This window comes from Trichoderma breve, chromosome 2, assembly GCF_028502605.1.
Source record: "Trichoderma breve strain T069 chromosome 2, whole genome shotgun sequence".
Classification (NCBI taxonomy): domain Eukaryota; kingdom Fungi; phylum Ascomycota; class Sordariomycetes; order Hypocreales; family Hypocreaceae; genus Trichoderma; species Trichoderma breve.
In genome coordinates this window covers 3,882,266-3,908,357 of record NC_079233.1, presented here as the reverse complement: position 1 = coordinate 3,908,357, position 26,092 = coordinate 3,882,266, and the positions used below count along the sequence as shown (strand labels likewise).

Below are 26,092 nucleotides of genomic sequence, written 5' to 3'. Positions count from 1 at the left end.
TTCGTCCGAATTCGTCAACCCACTACACGTGGGTGTTTATGAAATGTTGAATTAAAATGATATTGGGGCGCAATGGTATATAATATGGGATTCTGTTTCTTTTTTTTTCTTACTTGTTTTTGCATACAAAGCAAGCATTCACTGGAGTTGAGGCTGGCTTCCGAGACATTCGCTACAAAAGAAGCGTTCAGATACCTAGGTACATTAAGTACATACACATAGACATGTAACTTGAGATATTACACATAGTCAAAAATCATTATTATCTGCATTCTTACACCTGTTCCTCGTGACTATTCGTTAAAACCGCCAATAAATTGAGGCCATTTCCAATGCACACTGTGGCGGTGGTCCGATTTGCGACCGCACGTGAGAGGTTGAGCCAATTGGAGGGACCCTGACAGACTAAAAAAAAAAAGTTTCAAGCGGCCATTAAGCCGATGGCCGATCTCTGAGTGCCTTCAACCCACCTTTGCCCGTGGACAAGCTCGCAACATGAGGGCATTTGGGACTGCCAGATGGCTTAATTGCCATCTGCTTGCGGATGCCCAGAAGGCAACTTCTGGAGCTCGCAATTTCCAGGCTGCTATTCTTCCCTTGGCTTATCAGGGCCAGCTGCGAGCTTTCAGCGGATCAGCCCCGCGGCTCAATGCTGCGCAGGAAGCGTAAGGACCACCAAAACATGTCTTGGATTTCCAGTTACGAAGCTTGCGAGCGAGTTGGATGCAAGGTGAAACAATGAGACTGACAGTTGGAAAACGAATAGTTTGAAAAAAGCACAGAATGATGCTGCCAGCCTCACTGCCGAATCTGTTGCCGCCAACCTTGCTCCCGAAGAGATTCAGCGTCTCTCTTCAGTCCGGAACATCGGTATCGCGGTACGAAACCACCTTTGCTATTAATGACGCATATATAAAACTCAAGAATAGAGGGAAAGAGAAAAAAGGAGACAAAAAACTAACAAGATATAAACAAACAACAGGCACACATTGACAGTGGCAAAACTACGGTAACGGAACGAGTTCTCTTCTACACTGGTCGAATCAAGGCAATCCACGAGGTCCGCGGCAAAGATGCCGTCGGCGCCAAGATGGACTCTATGGAACTGGAACGAGAAAAGGGTATCACTATTCAGTCTGCGGCTACATTCTGCGACTGGAAGAAAACGGTAAACGGAAAGGATGAAGAGTATCACATCAACTTGATCGACACTCCCGGCCACATTGACTTCACCATCGAGGTCGAGCGTGCTTTGCGCGTGCTCGATGGTGCCGTCATGATTCTCTGCGCTGTCTCTGCTGTTCAGTCCCAAACGATTACGGTCGATCGTCAAATGAAGCGCTACGATGTCCCTAGGATTTCATTCATCAACAAGATGGACCGCATGGGTGCCAACCCCTGGAAGGCCGTCGAACAGATCAACTCCAAGCTCAAGATCCCCGCGGCCGCCATCCAGATTCCTATTGGCGCCGAGGACGAATTCGAGGGCGTTGTCGACATTATCGAGATGAAGGCCATGTACTTTGAGGGCCCCCGTGGCACCAAGGTCCGAGTTACCGACCAGGTCCCTGCTAATCTGCAAGAGTTTGCCGCCGAGAAGCGACAGTTCTTGATTGAGAAGCTGGCCGACGTTGACGACGAAATCGCCGAGCTGTATCTCGATGAGCAGGAACCCACCAATGCACAGATCAAGGCTGCTATCCGCCGCGCCACCATTGCCCGCAAGTTTACTCCTGTCATGATGGGTTCTGCCCTGGCCGATAAGGGTATTCAGCCCATGCTGGATGCTGTCTGCGACTACCTCCCCAACCCCGGTCAGATCGAAAACACTGCTCTGGACAAGACCAAGGGAGAGGAGACCGTGGCACTGGTCCCCTACAACTCGCTTCCCTTTGTCGGTCTTGCATTCAAGCTCGAGGAGAACAACTATGGCCAACTTACCTACATCCGTGTCTATCAGGGAACCCTGAGCAAGGGTACCTACCTGTACAACTCCCGAACCGACAAGAAGGTCCGCATTCCCCGCATTGTTCGCATGCACTCCAACGAGATGGAGGATGTCAACGAGGTCGGTGCTGGTGAGATTTGCGCCGTGTTCGGTGTCGACTGTGCTTCTGGCGATACCTTTACCGATGGCGGTCTCCCTTACACCATGTCTTCCATGTTCGTCCCCGATGCCGTCATGTCCTTGTCCATCAAGCCGAAGCGCACTGGCGACGCCGACAACTTCAGTAAGGCGATGAACCGATTCCAGCGCGAGGACCCGACCTTCCGTGTCCACGTCGATGCCGAGAGTGAAGAGACCATCATTTCCGGCATGGGTGAATTGCATCTCGAAGTCTACGTTGAGCGCCTCAAGCGAGAGTACAAGACGGAGTGTGTCACCGGCCAGCCCCGTGTCGCCTACCGTGAGACCATCTCTCGCCGTGCCGATTTCGATTACCTCCTCAAGCGACAGAGCGGTGGTCCCGGTGACTTTGCCCGCGTCGCCGGCTACATCGAGCCCAACGAAAAGCCGGAGGAGAACCACTACGAGAGCCAGGTCGTCGGCGGCCACATCCCCGACAAGTTCCTGTCGGCCTGTTCCAAGGGTTTCGAGCTTGCCTGTGAAAAGGGCCCCCTGCTGGGCCACCGCGTCATCGGCTCCAAGATGATTATCAACGACGGTCAGACCCACGTCACCGATTCCTCCGATTATGCCTTCAACCTGGCCACCCAGATGGCCTTCCGCAAGGCCTTCCCCGAAGCCGGCGGCCAGGTCCTCGAGCCGCTGATGAAGACGACCATTACCGCCCCGAACGAGTTCCAAGGAAACATCCTCATGCTGATGAACAAGCGCAACGCCACCATCCACGACACGGAGATTGGCAGCGAGGACTTTACGCTCATCTGTGACTGCAGCTTGAACGCCATGTTCGGCTTCAGCTCGCAGCTGCGTGCGGCGACTCAGGGCAAGGGTGAATTCAGCATGGAGTTTAGCCACTATGCCCCTGCTCCTCCTCACTTGCAGTAAGTTTTATCCCTACCTTCTTTTCACTTCACTCTCTTGCCAGATTTTTTTTAAGATGAGGTATCGTTATTTGTTTCATATCGTCATGGTGACTAATACCGTTTATAGAAAGGAGCTGGTCGCCAAGTACGAGGCCGAGCTCGAGGCCAAGCGAACCAAGTAAAAAAGGCTCGCGGCTACCTAGCTGATAAAAGAACGCAGACCCCCCCGGACAAGAGTGATATCATAAAACGCTTACTGACGGGGGCGGGCTGCCTTGTACGAATACCCCTGTGAAACAAATGTCTTGTGTACATGTATGGAGTGCGGGAAGAGAGCAGCATGCGATGTGACTGGTCCAATACGATTTCTAGAAAGCGAAAGAAGCCTTTCACGTACCCAATGAAGAGAGAATAAAAAAGGGTTCAGGGATATAAAAAAGCAAAAGGTCACTGGGACTAGCAGGATTAGATGCAAGATGGATAGAACTTTGGTCAATGCATGCATGTACGAGTACACTTAAAAACACAAATGAACTTTGACTCTCCCTCAGACAAACATGCAAGCAAAGCAGTGAAAGTGCCTTCATTTCGTGTAAGCCATCTTGACATCAGGGCAGCGAAACAAGATCCATCATCTCATATAACCAAGGAACGTCATCTCATATGATCAGGGAACGCCTCGGTATGCCATCCCAGCCTTGCCAAAACAAAAAAAAATGGCTATACCGTACCGGGGGCGGCTGGGGGACGAAAAGAGATGTGAAAACCACCTGCGTTTTCGTATTTGGCCCCCAGAAAGCGAACCGAGAAAAGTGCTCCATCTCGCGTGTTGCCGGGACTACATTCCACAGGCATCTAAATTGTTAGTTTAGTACTTTTTTAGATGCGTAAGGCAACCTGATGATTATCAGTACCAAGCTAACAGTTCAGATGCCTGTAGGGTGTATTTTCTTTCGCTTGTCTGGACAAGGCACAGGATTCCCCCGTACGAAGACGGGAAGATGCTAGAACGCGTCTAGGCTGGGCTGGGGGTTACTTTACTAGGTACTAGCCTCATTAAAGCGATGAAAATAAAGGACGGGCACTTCCGAGCAGGCTGTCGTTCCCGCCTAACCCTGCCATGGATATCATATCATGGATTAAAGGGCATCCGTGCGTTCCGTCGTGACACGGTGTCAACTCTGTTTGTTTCTATCTGTGACCTGTACAGTAGCCCATCTTGGAGGTCTTTGAAGAGATGATGCTTATGCCGGCATGGAAACAAGACTAGTTAATGGTGCTCCGGATGGAGAAGCTGTCTGTCTGGGAAAGTTTGAAGGAAGAGAGAAGGGATCGGTATGGGGAACGTGCTTCTGGCTGGGACCCCCTTAACTGTTTTGCTGACTATGCAGGTGATGCGTCCCGTATAAGTGCATGCGAGAAAGAAAGAGAGTTACCCACTCGGGCGATGGCTAAAGATGCGGATGATACGGTGTATTACGGAGTAGTCTTCTAAACTGTGATGTGTATAACAAATGGTCGAGATGGCATTTCTCGTGAACTTTCGTTGTAGCTGTTGTCACGCTCGATACTCATACTAGGCTCTAATTCTAATGCAAGGGGTAGACGTCAAAACTCGTATTAGTGTTCGGTTCGGAAGGGGATCTCGCAGAATCAATTGTGACGAGATGGCCAGCTGGAAAGCACCAGACGGGCTAGTACGGGGATCGAGTACTTGTGTAATACCCCGAAACAGGGTACCTGGATTGTATATTGCACTTTGTCAGAGAGAGTGTGTGAGTGAGTGTGAGTGGCGTCATGGAACGCCTAAAAGCCGAAATGAAGCTGTCGATATTAATTGCTCTTGTTTCGCTGCTCCTGACATAAAACCGCCAGCGAGGGAGATTACAAGCCTGGCTAGAGGTTGTTGTGGTTGCGTGGCTGGACCAATCACGGCGTGTGTGTAAGCTGGAGTGAGTGAGTGGCCACATTGGGAAGATGCCACGACCAGACTTAGACTTGCATCCATTGGGATTATTATTGTTTATTACGAATTGAATTGAATACAGACCTTTTGTGCTCCGTACTAAATTGTACACTACTGCTGCCCGTTGCTGCATCCAGTTTCTACTACAGTAGAGTACAGTCCGTGTATGTACTCATAGATGCGGTGAGCGCTGCAGATGCAAGAAAAAGAATCCAATCCGTCAGCAGCGCATGATCGGTGTCGGTCAGAGATGCCTGGCATCGAAGAATCCATATAAAAATGCCGGGGTTCGAGAAGCAAGTACCAGCTCTACGGCAGTACCTGTAGACGGCAGCACAGGGCGCTCGTTGGGGAAGGTACTGCACTACGGACCACTGGTGCCCTTTTTTGTCCGCCTGGGGGAAACTGCCCAGTCTTTAGCACCAGCACCAAGAAGTCCCCAAGTAGCGGCGTGGCGGATCGGCCCATCCGAACCTCATTTCTCACAAACGCGCCTTGTGACGGTGTTAGTGGCGGATTCGCATGTTGATGGCGCGCTCACGCAGGCGCAATGTCGCGTTTTTGGAGGTGGTGGGTTGGCTGATGACTGACTGATGATTGTCGAATCAAGCAATTGGATCGGATTGGGGAGTGGGTGAGAGTGAGAAAGCGGTGCGGTAAACAGTTGCTGCTGCATGAACCTATTACGAGTGGATGCGTGTACTCTACTTTACTGTAGAATCTACAGGACGGGCGGGCTGTCTGTTTAAGTGCACGGATACCTGGACGGGTACCTGGTCCTGGAAGTACCACATGTACTCCTGTCACTGAAGCTGCGAGGGCCATACAAGTCAATAACATGACGGCTCTCTCTCTGTGTCAACGGTGACAACAGCCAAAGCACGCGAGTATAACCCGTGCATCTAGAACAATTGACAGAAGAGGCCACTTTCACTTTATCCCTGGCCTAGCACAAAAAAGTGCCACCACTAATACTGTACTGTACTGTACGAGTCTGCAGTACTGCATCGCAACCCCTGAACTGATCCCAATTGACCCGTGTCGCGCCATGTATGGAGATGGAGCATGGAGAACGGAGCACGGAGGTACTTGTGTCGCATGTACTCCCCGAGGTACTTCCAGTACTGCTGGGAGGGTCTCGGTCCCTTTCCCTCCCTTTCTCCTCTAGCTCTAGTATTTCGTTCGTCAATCTCCCCTACTTCTACTTGGCGAAGCTATTAGTATACTTTTCCTCTTCTCCTGAATCTTCACACGGATGGTTTTTCCAAAGAACCTCCAGCATATCGATTGCGCGCAAAATCATTCCCTAGAGCCTCCGCGGACGCGGCCCGTCTTTCACCATGAGCGCGGTCAAGAACCTGCGAGCCATGTTCGAGAACAAAGGGGACGCGAGCCCAGCGGACGATGATAGAGGTAGATCCCTTGGTGTCTCAACTCCATCTCCAACCCCAGGAGGTAATGCCCTCAGTGTGTGCTGATGATTTGCCATTTGCTTGCTTCTTCTTCCTGCATTCCAGCCTTCCATTATGTGCCCTTCAAGAAGCCTGTTTGTTACTGTCCATCCCAGACGCTGCTGGGCTGCTCCTGTAGCTGTTAGTTCCGCTAAAGGCTGGAGGGCTGCTCTAAGACCTGGATGCATACCTTATGCTTGACTGCTGCCATGCCACCACAAAGAGCTTAACTTCCGTCCAGAAAGCTAACCCGCTCTTCTTTCCGCCACTAGCTCGAAGCGGTTCCCCCAAGCCGCTCGTCAATAAGGTGCGAAGCAGCTTTGTTGCCGTCGAACGAAACGGCGTCATCGGCCTCGTCAGGGAAGACAGTCTCTCTCGAACCTCGACCCCGCGAGGCAGCCTCGACATCGACCGCGAAGCCATCTCAAAGGCCAAGATCGATAAACCGCCCAAGTCGCCCAAATCGCCCATGTCCCCTGCGTTCCTGGCCAGCCTCAACTCCGCCATGAGCCAGATATCTGTGCGATCTGCCCGAGCTTCCCTCGAGTTCCAGCAGGAACAGGAGGGACAGCAGGGAGCTGTGACCGACAAGCCAAGTCACAACCCGGACAAGGTTGTCGACGAAGAGACTCCCACCGGCATGCTGTCGCCAGCGGACCCGACCACCGCAACGGCTGAGCCCGCGGTCAAGTCTGCCCCCGAATCTGTGACTGAATCTGCACCTGAATCCGCAACAGAGTCAGCTCCCGAATCAGCTTCCGCGAAGAAACCCGAGCCTGAGCAGGCGGCACCCAAGGAAACTGCCGCCCCTACGAGCAGCACCGACAGTGTCTCACAAAAGTCAGACAAGTCGACCAAGCCAGCTGCTGCCGCCACCAAAGCTGTAGCGAAGCCCGCCGCAACCAAGACTACGGCCGCAAAGACTGCGGCCACGAAGACAACAGCTACTAAGACTGCTGCTACAAAGACTGCTGCAGCTCCCGCTCCCAAGGCGGCAGCCGCCAAAGCCACTCCCAAACCTGCTGCAGCAACTGCTACCAAAGCCGCTACCGACTCCTCCAGGCGAGCGAACGCCAGACCATTGCAAAAGACAGTAGAAGCCACTGCCAGAAGATCCACTTCGGCTGTTCGGTCGAGCTCTGCTGCCCGGTCAACTTCGGCTGTCAGATCCTCTTCTGCCGTCAGACCCGGTTCTGCAGCCAGACCAGGCTCTGCAGCCAGGCCAGCTTCTGCCGCAAAGACTGGAGCTGCAACTGGTGCTGCTAAGAGGCCTCAGCCCATCAAGATTGACAGCGGTGCTGCTGTCCCCAAGCCAAAGACCAGATCGCCCACCAAGCCGGTTGGCCTCCCCGCTTCACTCACCGCTCCCACCGCCTCTTCCGTCTCCAAGACTGGTGCGGGTGCAGCATCTGGAGCAACTCAGTCCAGACCGACCAATTCAAGGCAATCTCTCGGCCCCCTGGGCGGGCAGGTTCCTGGCCATGTTGTACATGGTGCTAAGACAGCCAAACAAGAGTCTGCTCTGCGGGCCGCCAAAGAAAGGTCTGCTGCGCGATCTCGACCCAGCATTGGGCCACCGCCCGCCAAGTCTGCCAAAGAGGCGCCTAAGAAGACGAAGGACGTTGACGAGGGCTTCTTGGCCCGCATGACGCGACCTACGCAGGCGTCATCTAGCAAGACGGCAGGGGATACTACACCTCCTAAGCAATGTGGATCCCGACCCTCTACTGCTGGGACGGCAGCATCTGGTGGATCTCACTATGAGGGCAGCCCAACCCGAAAGTCTTCTCCTAGGAAGTCGATCGGCAAGAAATCCCCTTCTCCCTCATTGAGCGAGAAATCCGTCACCAAGCCCAAGGAGGAGGCTGTTGAGGAGCCCGTCAAGGATGTGGCTCAGGAGGAGGCTGCTCCTGTGAAGGCTGAGGAACCCGAGCCTCTCCCAGTGGAGGAGGCGGCTGCTGAAACTGCCAATGTCGAGACTGCTGAGGAGGTTGTTGCTATTGCTGAGGATGCCGAGCTCACTCAGGCCACCCCTGAGCCCGTCGCTGAGGTTGCTGAGGTCGCTGAGACCAAGGTTGAGGAGACTCCCGCCGCCGAGCCTGTTGTCGAGTCCGAGCCCGTTGCTGAGCCCGAGACCGTCGCTGAGCCCGAGGCCGCCGTCGCCGTTGAGGAAGCTCCTGTTGAGCCGGCTACTGAAGCCACCGAGGAGCCCAAGGCCGAGGAGGTTGCCGAGCCCGTCGCCGAGCCAGTTGTCCTGGAGACTTCTGAGAAGGCTGACGAGACCGCTGTTCAGGCTTCCTCATAATCAACAACCGTTAAATCAATGGCAAAAATAATAATAGCAGTTTGGTGTTTTGTTGGTCAGGGACGGCGTTTGTCAAGTTTTGACATTGGTGGAGATGTGTTTTTTCTGGTCCTTTTGTTTGATATCGAACCCCCCTTGTCTATGTAATATTGGACAGGCCTCCGCGGCCCTCTGTCGAAAAGGAGAGATGTAGTTATTAAGATACCTTAGATACCTGTTTATAGCGACCACTGGTGATACTTTCTTTTTCTTTGGGACCTTGGGAGTATATGCATAAATTGCATTTTTATTTTGCCAAAGCCATCATCAACGAGCAACAGGATTCCTCGTCCATTTGATCATGCATACTTGTTTGTAATTGATTCTATTCATACAGTGAGATGTACTTTCTCTCTCTACCTCCCCTCTCTTTTGTGAGACAATACATGTTAATATATATACACAACCATAATCATTGAAGCCATCTCCACTCCCTTTCTTCTTTTTCAGTCTATTTTCTCTTTTTTCGTTTTTCGTTTCCGTCGTTGTCCCATTTGAGTGAGACTATGATACTCGGCACATGAGCACACCACCGACCTTCTTCGCCAACGCCTCCCTAACCTCAAGCACACCTCTCGCCGTAGACACAAACATGCACTCCCCAACCCCCAAGCCACTAACAACACCGCCCTTGAGCTTCGTCGGGAACCCCCTCGTAAGGCGAGCCAGCTCCTGAACATCAACAGTCAACTGTCTAGAGGGCTTGCTGATGACGGTGGCCTTTGACAGGACGGGCCGTCCGTCCCAGTACTTGAGGCCGAGCCAGATGCGCATCTTTGCGACGGTGGCGTTTGTGACGGGCTCGGGGACCTGGGCGACCATCTGTTCCGGGGTCGGGGGGTGCGGGCCGGCGCGGTAGACGGAGGAGAAGAAGCCGGAGCGGTGGAGGGCGAGGGCGAGGTGCAGGTTGTACTTGTTGGAGGGGATGGAGGTGAGGCCGAGGCGGGCTTTGGATGCGTTTTGGAGGTGGGAGCACATGTGTGCTATGTTGAGGATGGAGGGCATGGTGGGCGATTTGTTCTTGATATGTCCTATGTGTTTGTTGAAGGGTTTTTGTCGTCGAGAGTTATTATGCGTGTGGGTTTTTTCTTTTTCCTCTTGAGGTTGTGAGTGTTAGGATGATGCTGGAATTTGTGGTTTGCAGGCCTTGGGGGTACTCACAGCGCATCGTCTAAAAACGCTCGGGATTACCGGCCAATTCGCCCAAATACAGCTGAATTACCAACCGCAATTCGTCCTGCAAGAGATGCGCTCTGCACGGATTTGCAAAACAAGGGTGGAATGGCGGAGGGTTGTTGTATTTGGTTGATTATCGCGATTGGTTTCGACATGGTGGTGCTACTGGAAGGCGGCTTGTCAAAAATTTGGAGGTGGGTGACTAAGCAAAATGTGGCACAACTTTCTTTGGCCTCTAGCAGATAGAGCATCATGATATGAGCAGAGTGAAAGAAGCACAGAATTTAATATATTTTACAATATAATTGGTAAATTGATTTTTTTTATTCAGGTGATTTGCTATTTGATTGGAGTTTGTTTATCCAGATATCCGCTTGTATTAGACTATACCGCCCATATTGTTCGCATTTCTACGAGTCCATGTTAAAAATTTCAACCGCTGCTACAAAGTGCCTTTCCCAGCGTATTTTGATGTACATATTTGACATTGCCTCCGTTTTCGCCTTCTTTTGAGCTTCCCAATCAACCTGCCAAGCCACCAAGACATGAATTGCCGTATTTCAGGCGCATAATATGTCAAGAATGAAGAAAAAGGAGCGGCAGTGACCCCTTTCGCCTACGCTTCAATATCGGTATCATTTCCAACCGAAAAGCCCTCCAACAAACGATGCAAGAGATCCACGACGCTTATACGCCAACACCAGGGCCGTCAAGACAACAGGGCTCGAGACCAGCGCAATGAAGCTCTGCACCAGGATCTGGCCCTGGCGATCGCTCTTGCGCACCACGTCTGCGTATCCCTCGTTGCCGAAGCTGACTCGGGAGTACTTGGTCTGCCAGCCAAAGGACGGGAAATGCACGCTCATAAACTCCTCGAGGTACTTGCGCAATCTGTACCGCCTGGAGAGGACCGAGGATCTCATTTCGACGTAGTTTTGCAGAGCTAGGTTGTTGATGGCGTAGGCGTCTTTTGCTCGGACGGCAGAATACTCTGCTAAGGCGAGAGATCGCTGGAAGGCGGATGTCTCGGCGGAGTGGATGAGTTCTCCGTCGGGGTTGTTGGTCTCCTCGAGGTTTACGTGCTTATCGAGGATGGAAAAGAGAATGCGGACATCTTCCATGCCAGCGTTCATGCCCTGGCCATAGAAGGGCACCATGGCGTGGGCAGCGTCACCGATAATGACTCCAGAGGAGCCATGGTGATAGGGCTTGCACTTGAGGCTAATCAACGGCAGGTGAGGGTTTGTCTCAAACGACTTGATGAGGTCCGGTCCTGGTATCAATGCGGTAACTCCGGGGAAGTGCTTGTCAAAGAAAGCCGGGACCGTGGAAGGGTCCCTCTCCAGCTCCGAAATCTCACCGCTGGGGATGAAGAGAGTGCAGGTAAATGATCCGTCCTGCCAAGGTATTAGTAATTGTGATGTTTAGAAAAGTCGAATTTGTAAGCGATCAAGTCCTACCTCGCTGGGAATGGCAATGAACATAAAGTCCTTGCCTGGCCAGATGTGCAAGTGGTTCGGCGAGATTCGGAACTTGGCGTTGGGGTCTTTCTCATCCGCATCTACGGGACGAGGGGGCAGATGGAACTCGCACCACAGGGTGTCAATGTATTCTTGTTGGTAATCCATTCTGGTAAACTTCATTAGGTGATAGCGAACGGCAGAGTGTGCACCGTCTGCTCCAATCATGAGATCGAAAGTGATTTCGATTTCTCTAGGACGGCCGTTAGGAACGTAGTCTCTGTCGCGGGCTTCAAACCAAGCCTTGTTCTTCTTAAAGTCGGCTCCAGTGAGCTTGTGGTTGAAGAACAACTTGACGTTAGGCATGGCTTCCAGGATGTCGAGCAGCCGCGAGTTGAGGGCTCCTCGGTCGATAGCATTGATAGCCTATTTACTGGTTAATAAATTTGCTTTATGTTAAAAGTAGAATAAAAATCATTCAGGAGATACAAGTAAGTTTGAGTGCGATAACTCCTTACCTGTCCGTCTATTCCGTAGTTTTGTGAGTGCTCGTAAAGACTTCCATCCGGCGACTGTCCGTGAATCATCCGTCCGCGCATCGGAATAGTCGCAGACATGACATGGTCAACAAGCTTCGGTTCGCCAGACAGCTGCATGGCATGAAGGCCTCGTTCAGACAAAGCCAAGTTGATGGACTTTGTGAAGTTGAGCGGCACGATGCTGGGATCGCGAAGATCTGAGGCCGGTTAGCGGAGCGGTTTCACAACCCATGGCACTGAGACAAGGAGAACTCTGGTTTTGAATAAAACAGACGCAACAACACAGTATCGTTGAAAACCGAGAAACCATTGTAAAAATAATATCCAACGCCATAGAGGAAGAAAAAAGATGAATAATTACAGTACGAGTCCAACAACACCATGAGACCGAGTTCGGAGGCGTCGGGCTCACCATACAAACGAGAAAAAAAATTATAGCTTCACTTACCCGGCCTCAGCTCATAGACTTCGACTTGGTATCCTCTCTTGGCGGCATATAGCGCCGCCAAAGATCCGACAGGACCAGCGCCAACAACGACAATCTTAGTGTCCGCCATGGCTTCTCTCAACGAGTCAGAATCTCCGAGTTTCCAGCTCCAAAGAAAGAGATCTTATTATGAGAGAGGAAGAAGAGGATCGGGAGCTCTGGAGCTATAAGAAGTCCTCCTGGCTTGACCTCGGACCAAGGGGCGAACCATGTTGACTCAACCCGCGTCTGGGAATTAATATAGGCAAGGCACATACGAGCAATAGCCGTTCTGATCACATCATGCTAAGCAACAACCTAAGCCACACGTGCGGTCATGTATTATTGGTGTAACGCTTAACATCCTTAGCACTCTGTTTAGTCTTAGTGGCTTTTCTCAGCGAGTTTCGAGAGAATATGGCCTGTTGCATTAGCATTGGTACCTTCTACTAGAGAGGCATATATAAGAGCCTTGGAAAAGAAGCGCAGAGAAGAGAAGGAAAAAAAAGTTGTGCAGCCGAAGCGCATCCGCCACACTCCGCCACGCCCGGCTTTTCACATGTACCGGCGCAGGCTGTGGCTCCCACATGAAAAAAAGGTGAAGAGCACAGGTACCGGATACTTTCTGTAGCGTTAGTGCCTCTGTAGCGTGTCAGTCAGTGCTGCAAAGCCTCTAAGCACAGCAGCCATTAGAATTTCGAGCCCTTCCCGTATTAGTCCTATCGCAAGTATTTTTATGCCGATCCACCTCTAGATATCTGTAATCCCTCCACGGCATCATCTCTCGAGCCCTTGTAATTCCTTGTCCATATACTCTCTACCCGTCATTAATCTTTCGCCATGACCTCCGAACCCCCCGCGAAGAAGAAGTGCCTGGGCGCAGACTGCGATAACGACGCTGGAGCTCTGCAGTGCCCGACATGCTTGAAGCTAGGCATCAAGGACAGCTTCTTCTGCGCCCAGGATTGCTTTAAGAGAAACTGGGTATGTATAGAGAGCCCCGTCACTGGCACAATGCTTTAACCTGGAGAAATGGAGAAAAAAGAGAAGAGAAAGAGGACCACAGGGTGGGAAACTGGACACTGGCTGACCCCGCGTGAGTAGAGCAACCACAAGAGCATGCACAAGACGCAAAGTAATATCCTCCACCACTTGATTCCCCCGAAACCACTCTTACCAGATCCAGTCACCGGCTACTACAATCCCTTCCCGAGCTTCCCCTTCGCCGGCCCGCTGCGTCCCGTCTATCCTCTGTCCGAGCATCGCACCATCCCCAAGTCAATTCCTCATCCCACCTGGTGGCAGGACGGCGACCCCAAGTACAGCCGGTCTCTGGTGAATCGCAACAAGATCGACATCCACGATGCCAAGGGTATTGCTGCGATGCGCAAGGTGTGCAAGCTGGCACGCGAGGTCCTCGATCTCGCCGCAGCCGCGGCCAAGCCTGGCGTCACGACCGACTTCATCGACGAGCTCGTCCACAAGGCTTGTATAGAGCGCGAGGTAAGTCGCATTTATTGGGAGCACATGTGTGAGGCCAAAAGCCATGGTACTGATTCATGGTTTGACATCTAGTCGTACCCCTCACCGTTGAACTACAACCACTTCCCCAAGTCTTGCTGCACATCCGTCAACGAGGTCATCTGCCACGGCATTCCGGATCAGCGTGTCCTGCTCGACGGCGATATTCTTAACATCGACATCAGTTTATACCACGGCGGCTATCACGCCGATCTGAACGAGACGTATTACATTGGTGACAGGGCCAAGGCTGACCCTGATAACGTAAGAGTCGTGGAGGCGGCACGTGAGTCTCTTGACGAGGCTATCAAGGCCGTCAAGCCAGGTGTCCTGATACGAGAGTTCGGAAACATTATCGAAAAGGTGGCAAAGCAGAAGGACTGCAGTGTCATCAGGACGTACTGTGGCCACGGCGTTGGAAAGCTCTTCCATTGCCCGCCAAACGTACCGCATTATGCCAAGAACAAGGCCGTTGGCGAGTGCAAACCCGGCATGACCTTTACCATTGAGCCCATGATTGCCCTGGGCAAGTACAGGGATATTACATGGCCTGATAACTGGACTAGCACAACCATTGACGGAAAGCGGACGGCCCAGTTTGGTATGTTTTGGTTCCCAGTCTGTCATTCGTCATCTGGGATATAGAGTCACTAACTTGCAGTTGCAGAGCACACTCTTCTTGTGACAGAAGACGGCTGCGAGATTCTTACAGCACGAACAGCCGACTCGCCTGGAGGACCGATTCCCATGCCGGAGAAGAAGGTGGACGGAGTGGCAGCTTGAGAATCTGGCTGACAATGTAGGATGAATATATGGCTCTGAGTTAGTGATTTGATACCACCATTATGTAGCGTATTGTATGATGCGGCATCCTAGAGTTGAGGTTGAGGTTGAAGTTGATGTTGAGCGATAGGGTACTGGCGTCGTTGGGTGTGCTGCGAGTGAATAGAGCCGTTGTTCTCTGCTGCAAATGATTGGACTATGAGTGCTGTTGCCGTGACGAGGTCAGGATCTATTCGTATAATTCCTACACAATATGTGTATGAGAATGAAAAAGAGTACGGCCATTTGCTCCCTTGTCGTTTGGAACTTGGGGTAGCATGAGTTTTAAAGCTCGAGACGGGATCTGTAGCACAGAGCTCAAGGGTTACAGCACATCGGGCGCTACCTTATGATAAGAGACTTGTACCTGTACCTGCGGGGTGTGTTTGCCCTTGCATCGGTGAATTCACATGAAAATTCGTCTGGAGACGCTGTTTGTGTGCTCTGTGCGCCTGTAGGATCGATGCAATAAGCCGCTAACAAGAAGCAAGGCTTTGGGTAATGTGTGTCTGCTGATTTGATATGGATAAAGTATGCAACCTCTTCATATACCTATCTACATACTGCAGGCGACATATCGAAGAATCAATGCCTTTAAGCCGGAAATTGGACAATTGGACCTGTAGTTTGTTTCCCATAGCCCTTCTGCAATCAACCAGCCTCCGGACTAAGGGCAATGCTACCAAGGTACAAGTACCTGCAGCACACTGCTATCAGCTCCAGCTATCAATCTGGCAGCAGACACGTTAGTGCTTCTGTCCCCACAGCCGAGCACGGGACCGCAGATTCGGACTGGTTGGCTGGCGTTCCCAAAATCTTGCTTGCCCACTGCCCAGGTATCGCCACTAATACCAGGCGAGGTCACCAGCTTTTTCTCCCAATTGCCTTCTCGCCCACAATCCTGCTCCTCCTGTCCCTCCTCTCCGCCGATCGCATCATTCGCCTGTTCCGCTTGAGGCCACCTCGCATCTTTTTTTGCGCCCTCGCCGCCTTGCTCTTGCTCTGCGTCATTCCCTGGTAAGCCGCAGCCGCAGCCACGCCACGAGCATCAGCCTTGGAAGCTTTGTCCACGAACGAAACCCCCCACTAATGCTAGGTTGCCCAGTTCCCCTCCCTCCTGCACGCCGCGCCGGAATCGAAGCTCGTGACGGAGCTTGAAGCAACACCAATCCGCTAGCCGACAGGAAGCATCCTTTTGCTTCTCCTTCTCCTTCTTCCTCTCTTCGCCTTCATATCCCATTAGACAATCTCCAGCTCGTCCGCTTGGAAAACCGCCATGATGTCTGGAGAAGCGTGGCTGTTCCTGTTGGCGGTGTTGATCAACGCCGTCAACCTGTTCCTTCAAGTTTTTTTCACCATCATGTACAGCGATCTGGAATGGTATGACGTCCTCCTCCGATATGGTATTCCTGGACTGCAGGCACATACGCGCAAGGGAGTAGCCTTGCCAATGCATCTTCTGCAAAGCATCCTCGTACATGGCTGACACGCATGCCAATAGCGATTACATTAACCCCATCGACCTCTGCAACCGTCTGAACGCATACATCATCCCCGAAGCTGCCGTCCATGGCTTCCTGACCTTTTTGTTCTTGATCAACGGGTACTGGGTTGCCCTGATCCTCAACCTTCCCCTCCTCGGATACAACATCAAGAAGTGAGCTATCCTCGAACCCGCATTATTGCCGCATATGGGGCGTTTTTCTAACCGACAACCTCTAGGATCGTTGACAACACACATCTGCTTGATGCCACCGAGATCTTCCGAAAGCTGAACGTCCATAAGAAGGTGCGCCGTTCTGCGCTTGTTTCTTGGCTCCTCAGACCACGTCGCTAACAATCCCGATAGGAGTCCTTCATCAAACTGGCCTTCCACTTGATCATGTTCTTCTTCTACCTGTACAGCATGATCGTCGCCCTCATCCGCGATGAGTCTTCGTAAACCATGCCGGCTGGTTGACGAAACTACCCTAACCCATTATACGATACCAATTTCTCTGGCAGGACCGATAAAACTAAACATGACGGGAACTCTGACGAGGGGCCGGTAGGGCAAGACACAGCATGGGACAAGGGCCGTTAATGTTTAGAACTACGCTACAATGGAGCAGGTGAAGCGAATGGCGCGGATGTTTGGGAACGGGCGGGCTGGCTTCACTCGCAGTCCTACGCACTGCGTCCAGTGATATACTGGTGTATGGAGATTATGTCGAGAGCGTCCTTTTTTCTCTCTTCTTTAGAGAGACGAATTTCGCAACTCGGGTGGTACAGCCTAACCCTCTCTTTATTTCTGCGGGAGGACAGGCTGTTTGTTCGAGGTAGTCTGATGGAGTAATGATAAAACTGGAATGTCAGGAGGACGAGGTCTAAGAAGGGGGGACTAATACAGTTACTAATTGTATCATATCGTTGTTTGCGCCTACGCTATATAGTAAGAAGTGAAGATACGTTTTGCAGGGTTTATTCTTCCTCTATCCCCCACGTCATAGCTCTGCTTGGGGTATGACAGCCGGCCTTTTTTGGCTGAATATTTAAATATCGTGTCTACACTTCTACTTCACACCGGTCAATCTCAGTACCGTTACTATCTTCTTGTATCAAAAGTATTATTACTATAATTTTTTGGCAGATATTCTACCAACCTCTGCTCTTTGCAAAGAGGTAGCAGTGCTGCCGCTTCGCTGGTGACATATCACGTGACCCCAATTGTTGGTCAAGACGCGCCACGCTTCTCTTCTCTCTTCTTTCTTTTCATCTTCATTTGGCACCAATCCTAATCTACAAGCAGCAATCATGGCCGACTTTGGGGAATATCCGCCTAATATGGCGCCGCAGGATGCGCTCGTGGTGCGACAGCAGGCGGAGCCAGACCACGAGGTTGTTCCCTATACAGCTGAAGATCTAGCACGGGCAAAGGCTGGCCCTGCCTATCCGTACAAGCAAGGAACACACACTCTCAAGCGCAAGAATGTCTTGACCGGCACTGCTGAAGAGATGTTTGTGAGCGAACATTCATTCAGAGCCAAGCACAGAGCTTTCGAGGCCAAGAACGGCCCATCGAAGATGCGACCCAGCCGAGAAAAGAAGGGAGACGCAAGTGTGGCCCAAGGAGTTGGCGAGTATGTTGGTCCCTGGGCTAAATTCAAAACGCAACAATACGAGGAGGTCGAAGTGGCCGACGACGACGACGAGTACGAGTACGAAGAGGTGGAAGAGGAGGAAGAGGTTGTCGAGAGCGGGACGGTTGTGCAAGCACCTTCGGGTGCTCTCGCGCGGCGCAAAGAAGTGGAGGATTTGGGAGAGGAAACTACCACCTTCCATGGCTCCGAAGAATTCGACTACCAAGGCCGAACATATATGCATGTTCCTCAGGATCTGGATGTGGATCTGCGCAAAGAGGTTGGAAGCGTTACAAACTTCATTCCAAAAAAGCAAATCCACAGCTGGAAGGACCATTCCGGAGCTGTTACAGCGCTACGCTTCATCCCGAGATCAGGACACTTGCTTCTATCAGCCGGTGCAGACACGACAGTCAAGATTCGCGATGTCTATCACGACAAGGAACTGCTACGGACGTATTCTGGCCACACCAAGTCATTGTCTGATATTTGTTTCAACGATTCGGGAGCTCAGTTCCTGTCTGCATCGTACGACCGCATGATTAAACTTTGGGATACGGAGAAGGGTATCTGCATCAACAAGTTCACGACTGGCAAAACTCCTCACGTTATCAAATTCAACCCCGATCCTGAGCACTCAAACGAATTCCTGGCCGGTATGTCGGACAAGAAGATTGTCCAGTTTGATATACGAACGCCGAACCAGGTAGTTCAGGAGTACGACCATCACTTGGCTGCCATCAACACTATTACTTTTGTCGACAACAATCGCCGTTTCATGACGACGTCTGATGACAAGTCACTCCGCGCATGGGATTACAATATCCCTGTGCCCATTAAGTACATTGCCGAGCCCGACATGTATCCTATGACGAGGGCTGCACTTCACCCCTCTGGCAAGTACGTCGCATACCAAAGCTCAGACAACCAGATCCTCGTCTACGGGGCCAACGACAAGTTCCGCCAGAACAGGAAGAAGAGTTACAGAGGTCACAACAATGCTGGTCTGGCAATTGATTTGGACTGCAGTCCTGACGGCCAGTTCCTTGCTTCCGGTGACCAGGCCGGCTTCGTATGCTTCTGGGACTGGAAGACATGCAAGATGTACCACAAGCTAAAGGCAGGTAATCAAGCCATTACTTGTGTGCAGTGGCACCCGCAGGAGACGAGTAAGGTTGTTACGGCCGGTTTGGATGGAGACATCAGATACTGGGATTAAAAAGTTTATCGTGGAAGCGAGCATGATTTTATGGCGTTGGTGGTCGGATATCCTAGAACTTGGGCTTGGAAAATAAACTGGCATTGTTTACGAAGCGGCGATGATATATGATGTTTTAATTTTTGCCTCACAATGAAGGACATATTTTTTCTTGTTCCATTTTCGCCTGTCGAGTCTTTATGTCTTTATGCTTTCCTATAGGTCTACTCTTCGTTCAGCTTTGTTACCTCTCTCGACTCTCATCTCGCGGTCTTTCTGGTATTCATCGAGGAACAATCCCTTTTGCAGATATCCTTCCTCTTCATCCCATCCAGAGGACCGGTTACCCCAACCGACGGATTGCTCATCACTTGGCTCATACGCATGTTTATCTTCTTGCCAATCGCCATAAGTCTCACTGTCATCTGACGTTGCCCCGATATCCTCAATGACAAAGCTCGTCCCCGTGGCGGTGCCAAAGCCATAAGGGAACCATTTCATGGCAGCAGCTTTGAGGGCGTGTTGCTTACGCTTGCGATCTCCAGGCGAGTCGTCGTACTCTTGGTGGAGGCGTGATGCCCTCGATGTCGTGGGCGTCTCTTGGATTGATGCCGGGTTAAGCTGTGCTGCTTTAATTGACTTTAGAGCTTCTTCCGAGCCTAGGTCAAGGTGAATCACGAAGCAAGGCAGCATTGCTCTCTCTTCGTGGATGATATATTCATATCCGCCGTCAAAGTGTGAATCGAAGCCGCTAACAAGGGGACCATGAACAGAACCCAGCGACTTGTCCGCTTTGGAGATCTTATTATACGATTTAGAACAATACGTCCGGCCCATGACGGTCGCACAGACGAATAATCGCATGCTGGGAAGCATTCCCAAGGGCGTCTGTTCTCGCTGGCCGCTGGCGTAGGACATTGCGTACGCGGCAGACTGGGAGGAATAGATGCCGCGGTTGAATGCTATGCCCGAGCGAGGCGATTCTATGCGTTTACCGTCGGCGACTTTGCCGGGGAGGAGGAAGCCGTTGCGGATGATGGAGCGGACGGAGCGGAGGCTTGTGCCGTGGAATGTGAGCCTCGGCTTGATCATGTCTTCCACAACAGTGTCGATGGAGAGAGTGGTGCGGTAGCGCCCGTCTAGGGAAGAATGCGGAGGGAGTTTCTTTCGCAGACTGGGTTGTTCTGGGAGGAATGCGCGGAGGTGGTCTTGGTATCGTCGGAAGCGCTTGAGGAGGTCTTCTCGCATGATGTTCTCGAAGTGAATGATTCTCCATGCCGAAGGGATTTGCTGCGCGATTTGCTCGGGGGTCATGCCTAAGAGGAACGAGGCGGTGTCGCGAACGGTCGAGACGTCGAGGCCGAAGGGGTTGGAGATGATGTCGTCCCAGCTGGAGATTTCAGAGGCGGACCAGCCTTTGGTGGGAGTGGTGGTTGATTTGGGGTTGGGATTTGTGGCTTGGTGTTCTGGTTCTTCAGGATATTCCGATAGATGTTCTAGGGCCTGGAGAATGGCGATTTGAAGATGTTCTTCTCTAATACGCGATGAATCGTCATCTTCGTTGTAGAGGGTGAGGAAGATTGAGCGGACGTGTTGCCGGAGAGGATCGAGGATGCGGCGTGGTATTAAGCTGTTGGTATCGAGGATTCGGCTTGATAGGAAGGTTTTATGGTCTATAGAGAGACAGAGCTGAAATGTGAAATTGGGGAACTGGAAATGGAAAGTTTGTTCGTTTAAGTCTTTGGATGTGTCCTGAGACCAGGTGAGTACTGATGGAGGGAGATGATTGTCGATGAGATTGAGCGTGAGAGCCATGCTGGATGATGTTATGACATGGGAGAAATCTATAAGCAATTAATTGGAACAATAATATAAGGAGCGGAAATTAAATAAAAGACAATCGCTTATGCTGATGGTATTTGATGTTATGTACAGGTATCGTAAATGAAGCCATGCACCCCAAGCAGGCGACGCTGCATATTATATAAATGGCGAAGCATCATCAGCAGCTTGTGTCTCGAATAGTACGCCTGAATACGCATCCAATTACGCGACAGAAAGAGTATCATCTTTTCGAAACGTGGGGAAAATGCATTTTATACATTGCTCGACCAGGCAACAGCTACAGGCATTGAATAAATCCGATTGGTTCTCCGGGCTGATGACGGTGAGGGCGTTTTTTGGAGATGGCGGCGAGGAGTCATCGGAGGGGGCGCAGGGCTGACTTTGTGAGGGATCGAGATGAAGCAATTTCTGATCATGATATTAAAATGCGGATTGATGAATATACTTATTGATGAGTAAATTATTGGATCTTAATGATGAATAAATTGCATCGCATCTGGATTCGCTGTAAGTTGAACGAGGCACATGTAAGTTTGGTGACTTACACGGTATCATATTACCCACCTTCAACTGGCGACATGGGTAGGCAACGCAAATGGCAGCAGGTATAATGAAGTTATTTCATCGCCATCATTAATTCGATACAAATTTCCGCGTCATATAAAGCTCTTTGCAGCTTGCCATTCGGCAGTGTGTTATGGCTTGGTGGAGAAACTCAGACAGGGCCCCCCTATATGCTCCAGATACCACCACCTTGGTATAAAGGACATAGCATCGTCCGTTCTTATACCTGAGAAACATGTACAATACACAGATAATGTCGATCCATACGCCACAATAAATTCACTTTCTACAGACCACTCTCTACGCCCAAGTACAACGAATTTCCCATGGCCCATATAACCTTGTTGATGGAAGCTTTCCACATCCTGTACGTGGACAAGCAGAAACTTCTCGATAGATAACTAGAACTTTATATAAAGTACGGATCCTCACAGTTAAGTAAAATCCACAAATGACGAAGAACACGTATGCTTTCAAATTTCCTCTCTGCTTTCCTGTGATTCTTTACCTCTGATTCTACACTCCGCCAAATCAACCACCATGTCTCCCAACCGTCAAGAGATGCGCAACGATGCGCTATCGCGGATAGGACTTCCCATAATTCCAGTCGATCCGACTCCTCAAGTTTCCGAATGGAACGACGACGAGACGACGCTCGTCACATCGGCCAGCCTATCCTTCTCAACCTTCTCCATCGACGACACAGGTAAGACTCGACTTCCTTTCCTATGCTTCTACCTCGCAGCTCATAGACTTTATCGTACTGACGACAGCTTATTAGTTGTGGATAATGATTTTTACCCTGATCCCCTATTCCGGGAGGAATTAGCCGAATTTCTTAATCACAATTTCGGGAATTATAGAGAAGCAGTGAATCGAGGCTCGAGGAATCTTACGCACCGCTTGAATAATGCGGTGGCGTTTGGGACTGTTGATTTTGACGCAGGACTGCAGGGAGAAAACCGTCAAGGGCGTCCAACAAGTGGTCGCGGCAGCAGGATGTACCATTGGATACTATCTCATGTACGTTAATGCCTGATGGCAGTATACTGTAGGGCCATAAGTTACAATTTTTCTGCTAGGGGAGGGCATTTAGGATTGGCAGTCGATATTTGGAAATCTCTTCAATAGTCAGGAAAAGTTGTTAGCTAGATCGAATTCTTCGGTCCTTTTACAGGAAGACATATTTTAATCTACGAATGAAGAAACATATCGCCTCCGCATCGTGGACCGAGTTGCAGTCATTTCAGAGCTCCTATAGTACATAATATATACCGCTAGTATAAATACATAATATATACTTGCTATACAGACAATACTGAGTTATAGACGCCCTCACTCTTTCGTTGGCGCCTTGACTGGCTGTGCAACCATGAGTTCAAGAATTGCCTGAACCACATCCACAGCCGCAAGTGCAGTCGTCTCGCCATTATTGTCATATGCCGGTGCCACTTCAACTACGTCTCCTCCAATAATGTTCAATCCCTCTAGCCCAGCCAAGATGGTCATCAACTCGCGGGTGCTCCAACCACCTGGTTCTGGAGTGCCAGTTGCTATTCTTCGTCAGCGACCAAAGTAGACACGCTTATCATATGAGAGCATCATACCAGGAGCAAAAGCAGGGTCAAGAACATCAATGTCAACACTAATGTAAACGTTGGTCTCACCGACGCGCTGTCGAATCTGGTCAATGATGGACTGAACACCCTTGGTGTCAAATTCACGCGCAGTGATGGTGTCGAAACCGCAGCGTCTGTCATTTCGCATATCCGCCTTGGGTCGCGTCAACGGCGCGCGAATGCCGGCGTGGATGGATGAGTTAAGAATGAGATTCTATGAGAGTGAGCTGACCATTGTCTGTTGAGATGGTCTTTGTGAGTCGTACCTCTTCATGCGCAATATGCAGAAAAGTTCCATGGTTGATTCTCCTGAAGAGATGTCAGTTCACATTGCCTATGAGTCTTGCCAGATTGTTTCTTGTCTTACGCATAATCTGAAATACCACCGCCTTGTAATAAGTTAGCATCGTAGAAGAGGTGTTTGTTTATTCCAACACTTATTCCTTACCTAAAACTTCGGGATCCCACGTATCTATAGCAAAAGTTAGTGATTCTCACGTATAATGGCTGGATCAAACCAGGCTCGGATCTCACCAATGTGGCTGTCAAAGTGAATGACAGACACCTGCCCCCATCGCTTGTACGTAGACCGCAGCGCTGACAAAGTTGTCGTATGGTCGCCTCCCAGTGTCACGATTCTCGGGATTGTCGATTTCTCAGGGTGAGCCGTTGACCTCCCAGAAATGGCCTTATGAGCCTGATCAAGCGTCTTGAGCGCAACACGATTGTCGAGCCACGTTAGCGGGGCATCAAAGCAATCGACAACTCGTGCCCAATCGTGGACGGGGTCGACGCCTGAATACAGAACATGATTAGATTTGCCCTGAGTATTGCGACGACTTGCTGAACCAAGCGACCCGAGAACTTCTCACCGGTATATATGCTGTAGCCATATGCCCTGCGCTTACTGGCGGCCCGGATATAATTTGGCCCAAAGCGCGCCCCGGGACGTCCCGTTACTGCCTTTTGGTTGACGGCTGTCAGTCGAATGCAGAACCCGTGTAACCCAGTAATTTAAGAGTGATACAGACCGTGTCAAAAGGAGCCCCAAGTATGGCAATATCGAAGCCTTCCGAAGAGTCATTGTCGACAAAGCAATTCTCATACGGCAGGTTTGCGTAGGTGCCAATGCCGCCGAAATCGTACGTCGCCAGATTAATCTCACCGACACTCTCGGTGTGAGCCCAGAAGGGAATCTGGCTGCCACCGTGAGCCACGAATTGGTGTTGCTGTGCGTGGACGGTCGTGTGCAGCAGGCATGAGAGCTGCACTATGGGTGAAATCCAGCGATGCATGGCCAATTGAGTCTTTTTTGAGGGATCCGAGGATTGATCAGCTTCTGGTTTAGAAACACAAAAGCAACAGGACTAATTAGCCGATGATGGAGGAACAGAGAGAACAGACAAAGCGAGAGAGTTGTGAGATGGATTCATTCAATATTGTCTACAAATAGCTACTCGGTCTCTATTAGTTACCTAAGGCTATCTAATACCCCGCTGGATCTCCCATTAACCTTCGCCGATTTCAAGGGTACGGATGCCGAATACTAAATACGACGGACTCCCACTAGCCGCATTTTCTGGGTGGGCGTCAAGGGCGTCAATCATGCTTGACAAGCACATGAGCTGCCTACCTGGGCAATTCTTTTTCTTAATGGGGGAACGGAAGATGGTTGCATTGTTTGTGTACCTGCGCTTGCTACGTTAGCCTGCTGCAACTATTTGCACGTGGAAATTTGAAGTCGAAGTCAAGATATGTAAGAAGCCATCATGTTTTCATTGACGTAGTTATTCCAGTGGTATAAGTGGTGCTGTAAGAGAGCGTTCCTAATAACATCGCCATTTTCTTGCAGTAAGTCTTTAAAAGTATATCATGGTGCCCCAGAGTATGCTCATCGGCTCCCTATGTGCTTGAGATATTAGATACAAGTAGTCACTCCCCTGATATATGTAGGAGGTATGAGGGCTCAGTATGATTTTCCTTCGTACCAAGATCCCAAAGGCGTCGCGCCGCCTTTTCCACATTCCTCACACCTGCACTGCAGCGTCGATATTGAAACCAACTTGTGAGTCCCACAAGTGGTGCAGTGTCCCAGTATTGGCCGTCGCAGATATGACCTGGCCAAATCGCCCGCGAATTCGGGAATCTCGTCTATTAAACCATCCACAGCCTCCTGGACGTTGGGTTTCAGCGGAGTCACCGCGACTCTCTCTCTGAAAGACTCAACCACGATATCACGCAGTTCTTTGCTTGACTCGCATTGTAAGTCATACACCTCGGCCACGAACTGGGAAAATGCGCACGTGTCCCGCTCATCCCTGACTGTCTTCTTGAATTTATTCCTTGATAACTCAAGAAGCCCGTCGATGAGATACTTGTCTGCGAGGCCAAACATTTTCACGTGCTGGACTAATTCGCAAAGCACATCGCGCTGCCCCGGTACAATCTCCCCCGGCTTCTCGGATTGCCCTTTGGGTAATTCTTTGGTGTAAGTGTCATAATTGCCCGTGTATAGATAGTCTACCATTCCTTGGACGGTTTCATAAGAGCAGTCTTTGATTTCGTATCTCCCACAGGACTCCTAAACAGGTGCGAACGGAACAAACGGCCTCAGAAATAGCTCCTCTTATCGGCAGACACACATCTGTGGACTCACCGCAAACGAACCAGTACATGCTGCTTTGATGACTGGAGATTGCAAGCAGATGATGACTTTGTGGACCGGTATTGTATGGCCGTTGCATACAATGTCAAGATCACAAAACTCTCCACGATGTTGGGCGCTGTTGGGAGAGAAGAAAAGGTACAAAGTTAGTAGTGTACTACTCCATGCAGTGTTTACTCACCTCAACATTTGCTTGCACAGGTCATTATAATATGTGTTTAGCTGCGACCGCATCATTTCGTCGGTGCCAGAAAAAAAAAAGCACAAATTAATAATTGACAGGACAAAATGCAGCTGTTTGGGGTATCAAAAGAGAAAACCAGCCGATTGTTGGCATTGTATTGTT

The 26,092-nt window shown here is 50.6% G+C and overlaps 11 protein-coding genes across 11 annotated transcripts; 6 read left to right on the top strand and 5 right to left on the bottom strand.

Annotated features, from left to right (window-relative positions):
* Positions 1 to 495: 495 nt before the first annotated feature.
* Positions 496 to 3,173, top strand: T069G_03394 (elongation factor tu GTP binding domain-containing protein; the record flags this gene model as incomplete). Its single annotated transcript, XM_056170604.1, has 4 exons — positions 496 to 665; positions 767 to 878; positions 983 to 3,009; positions 3,119 to 3,173. The coding sequence occupies 4 exons, from the start codon at positions 496 to 498 to the stop codon at positions 3,171 to 3,173; spliced, it is 2,364 nt and encodes a 787-aa protein (XP_056031496.1).
* A 3,124-nt stretch (positions 3,174 to 6,297) lies between these two features.
* On the top strand, positions 6,298 to 8,713 carry T069G_03393 (uncharacterized protein; the record flags this gene model as incomplete). Its single annotated transcript, XM_056170603.1, has 2 exons — positions 6,298 to 6,370; positions 6,681 to 8,713. 2 exons carry the CDS (start codon positions 6,298 to 6,300, stop codon positions 8,711 to 8,713), a joined length of 2,106 nt encoding a protein of 701 aa, XP_056031495.1.
* Positions 8,714 to 9,256: 543 nt separating this feature from the next.
* T069G_03392 (ribosomal protein s8 domain-containing protein) lies at positions 9,257 to 9,757 on the bottom strand (the record flags this gene model as incomplete). Its single annotated transcript, XM_056170602.1, has 1 exon — positions 9,257 to 9,757. The coding sequence occupies one exon, from the start codon at positions 9,755 to 9,757 to the stop codon at positions 9,257 to 9,259; it is 501 nt and encodes a 166-aa protein (XP_056031494.1).
* Positions 9,758 to 10,563: 806 nt separating this feature from the next.
* On the bottom strand, positions 10,564 to 12,484 carry T069G_03391 (FAD binding domain-containing protein; the record flags this gene model as incomplete). Its single annotated transcript, XM_056170601.1, has 6 exons — positions 10,564 to 10,938; positions 11,008 to 11,325; positions 11,389 to 11,540; positions 11,601 to 11,814; positions 11,907 to 12,124; positions 12,376 to 12,484. The coding sequence occupies 6 exons, from the start codon at positions 12,482 to 12,484 to the stop codon at positions 10,564 to 10,566; spliced, it is 1,386 nt and encodes a 461-aa protein (XP_056031493.1).
* A 749-nt stretch (positions 12,485 to 13,233) lies between these two features.
* Positions 13,234 to 14,697, top strand: T069G_03390 (metallopeptidase family m24 domain-containing protein; the record flags this gene model as incomplete). Its single annotated transcript, XM_056170600.1, has 5 exons — positions 13,234 to 13,377; positions 13,498 to 13,528; positions 13,574 to 13,896; positions 13,969 to 14,515; positions 14,576 to 14,697. 5 exons carry the CDS (start codon positions 13,234 to 13,236, stop codon positions 14,695 to 14,697), a joined length of 1,167 nt encoding a protein of 388 aa, XP_056031492.1.
* A 1,315-nt stretch (positions 14,698 to 16,012) lies between these two features.
* T069G_03389 (cornichon protein domain-containing protein) lies at positions 16,013 to 16,678 on the top strand (the record flags this gene model as incomplete). Its single annotated transcript, XM_056170599.1, has 4 exons — positions 16,013 to 16,116; positions 16,238 to 16,393; positions 16,459 to 16,525; positions 16,586 to 16,678. The coding sequence occupies 4 exons, from the start codon at positions 16,013 to 16,015 to the stop codon at positions 16,676 to 16,678; spliced, it is 420 nt and encodes a 139-aa protein (XP_056031491.1).
* Positions 16,679 to 17,529: 851 nt separating this feature from the next.
* On the top strand, positions 17,530 to 19,074 carry T069G_03388 (WD domain, g-beta repeat domain-containing protein; the record flags this gene model as incomplete). The annotated part of the gene is made up of 1 exon (XM_056170598.1): positions 17,530 to 19,074. One exon carries the CDS (start codon positions 17,530 to 17,532, stop codon positions 19,072 to 19,074), a length of 1,545 nt encoding a protein of 514 aa, XP_056031490.1.
* Positions 19,075 to 19,269: 195 nt separating this feature from the next.
* Positions 19,270 to 20,868, bottom strand: T069G_03387 (poly(ADP-ribose) polymerase catalytic domain-containing protein; the record flags this gene model as incomplete). Its single annotated transcript, XM_056170597.1, has 1 exon — positions 19,270 to 20,868. One exon carries the CDS (start codon positions 20,866 to 20,868, stop codon positions 19,270 to 19,272), a length of 1,599 nt encoding a protein of 532 aa, XP_056031489.1.
* A 1,134-nt stretch (positions 20,869 to 22,002) lies between these two features.
* T069G_03386 (uncharacterized protein) lies at positions 22,003 to 22,501 on the top strand (the record flags this gene model as incomplete). The annotated part of the gene is made up of 3 exons (XM_056170596.1): positions 22,003 to 22,168; positions 22,244 to 22,332; positions 22,409 to 22,501. 3 exons carry the CDS (start codon positions 22,003 to 22,005, stop codon positions 22,499 to 22,501), a joined length of 348 nt encoding a protein of 115 aa, XP_056031488.1.
* A 296-nt stretch (positions 22,502 to 22,797) lies between these two features.
* Positions 22,798 to 24,376, bottom strand: T069G_03385 (arginase family domain-containing protein; the record flags this gene model as incomplete). The annotated part of the gene is made up of 8 exons (XM_056170595.1): positions 22,798 to 23,015; positions 23,070 to 23,295; positions 23,348 to 23,390; positions 23,449 to 23,470; positions 23,530 to 23,553; positions 23,616 to 23,876; positions 23,954 to 24,044; positions 24,113 to 24,376. 8 exons carry the CDS (start codon positions 24,374 to 24,376, stop codon positions 22,798 to 22,800), a joined length of 1,149 nt encoding a protein of 382 aa, XP_056031487.1.
* A 671-nt stretch (positions 24,377 to 25,047) lies between these two features.
* On the bottom strand, positions 25,048 to 25,983 carry T069G_03384 (BTB/POZ domain-containing protein; the record flags this gene model as incomplete). The annotated part of the gene is made up of 3 exons (XM_056170594.1): positions 25,048 to 25,662; positions 25,738 to 25,864; positions 25,928 to 25,983. The coding sequence occupies 3 exons, from the start codon at positions 25,981 to 25,983 to the stop codon at positions 25,048 to 25,050; spliced, it is 798 nt and encodes a 265-aa protein (XP_056031486.1).
* Positions 25,984 to 26,092: the final 109 nt, after the last annotated feature.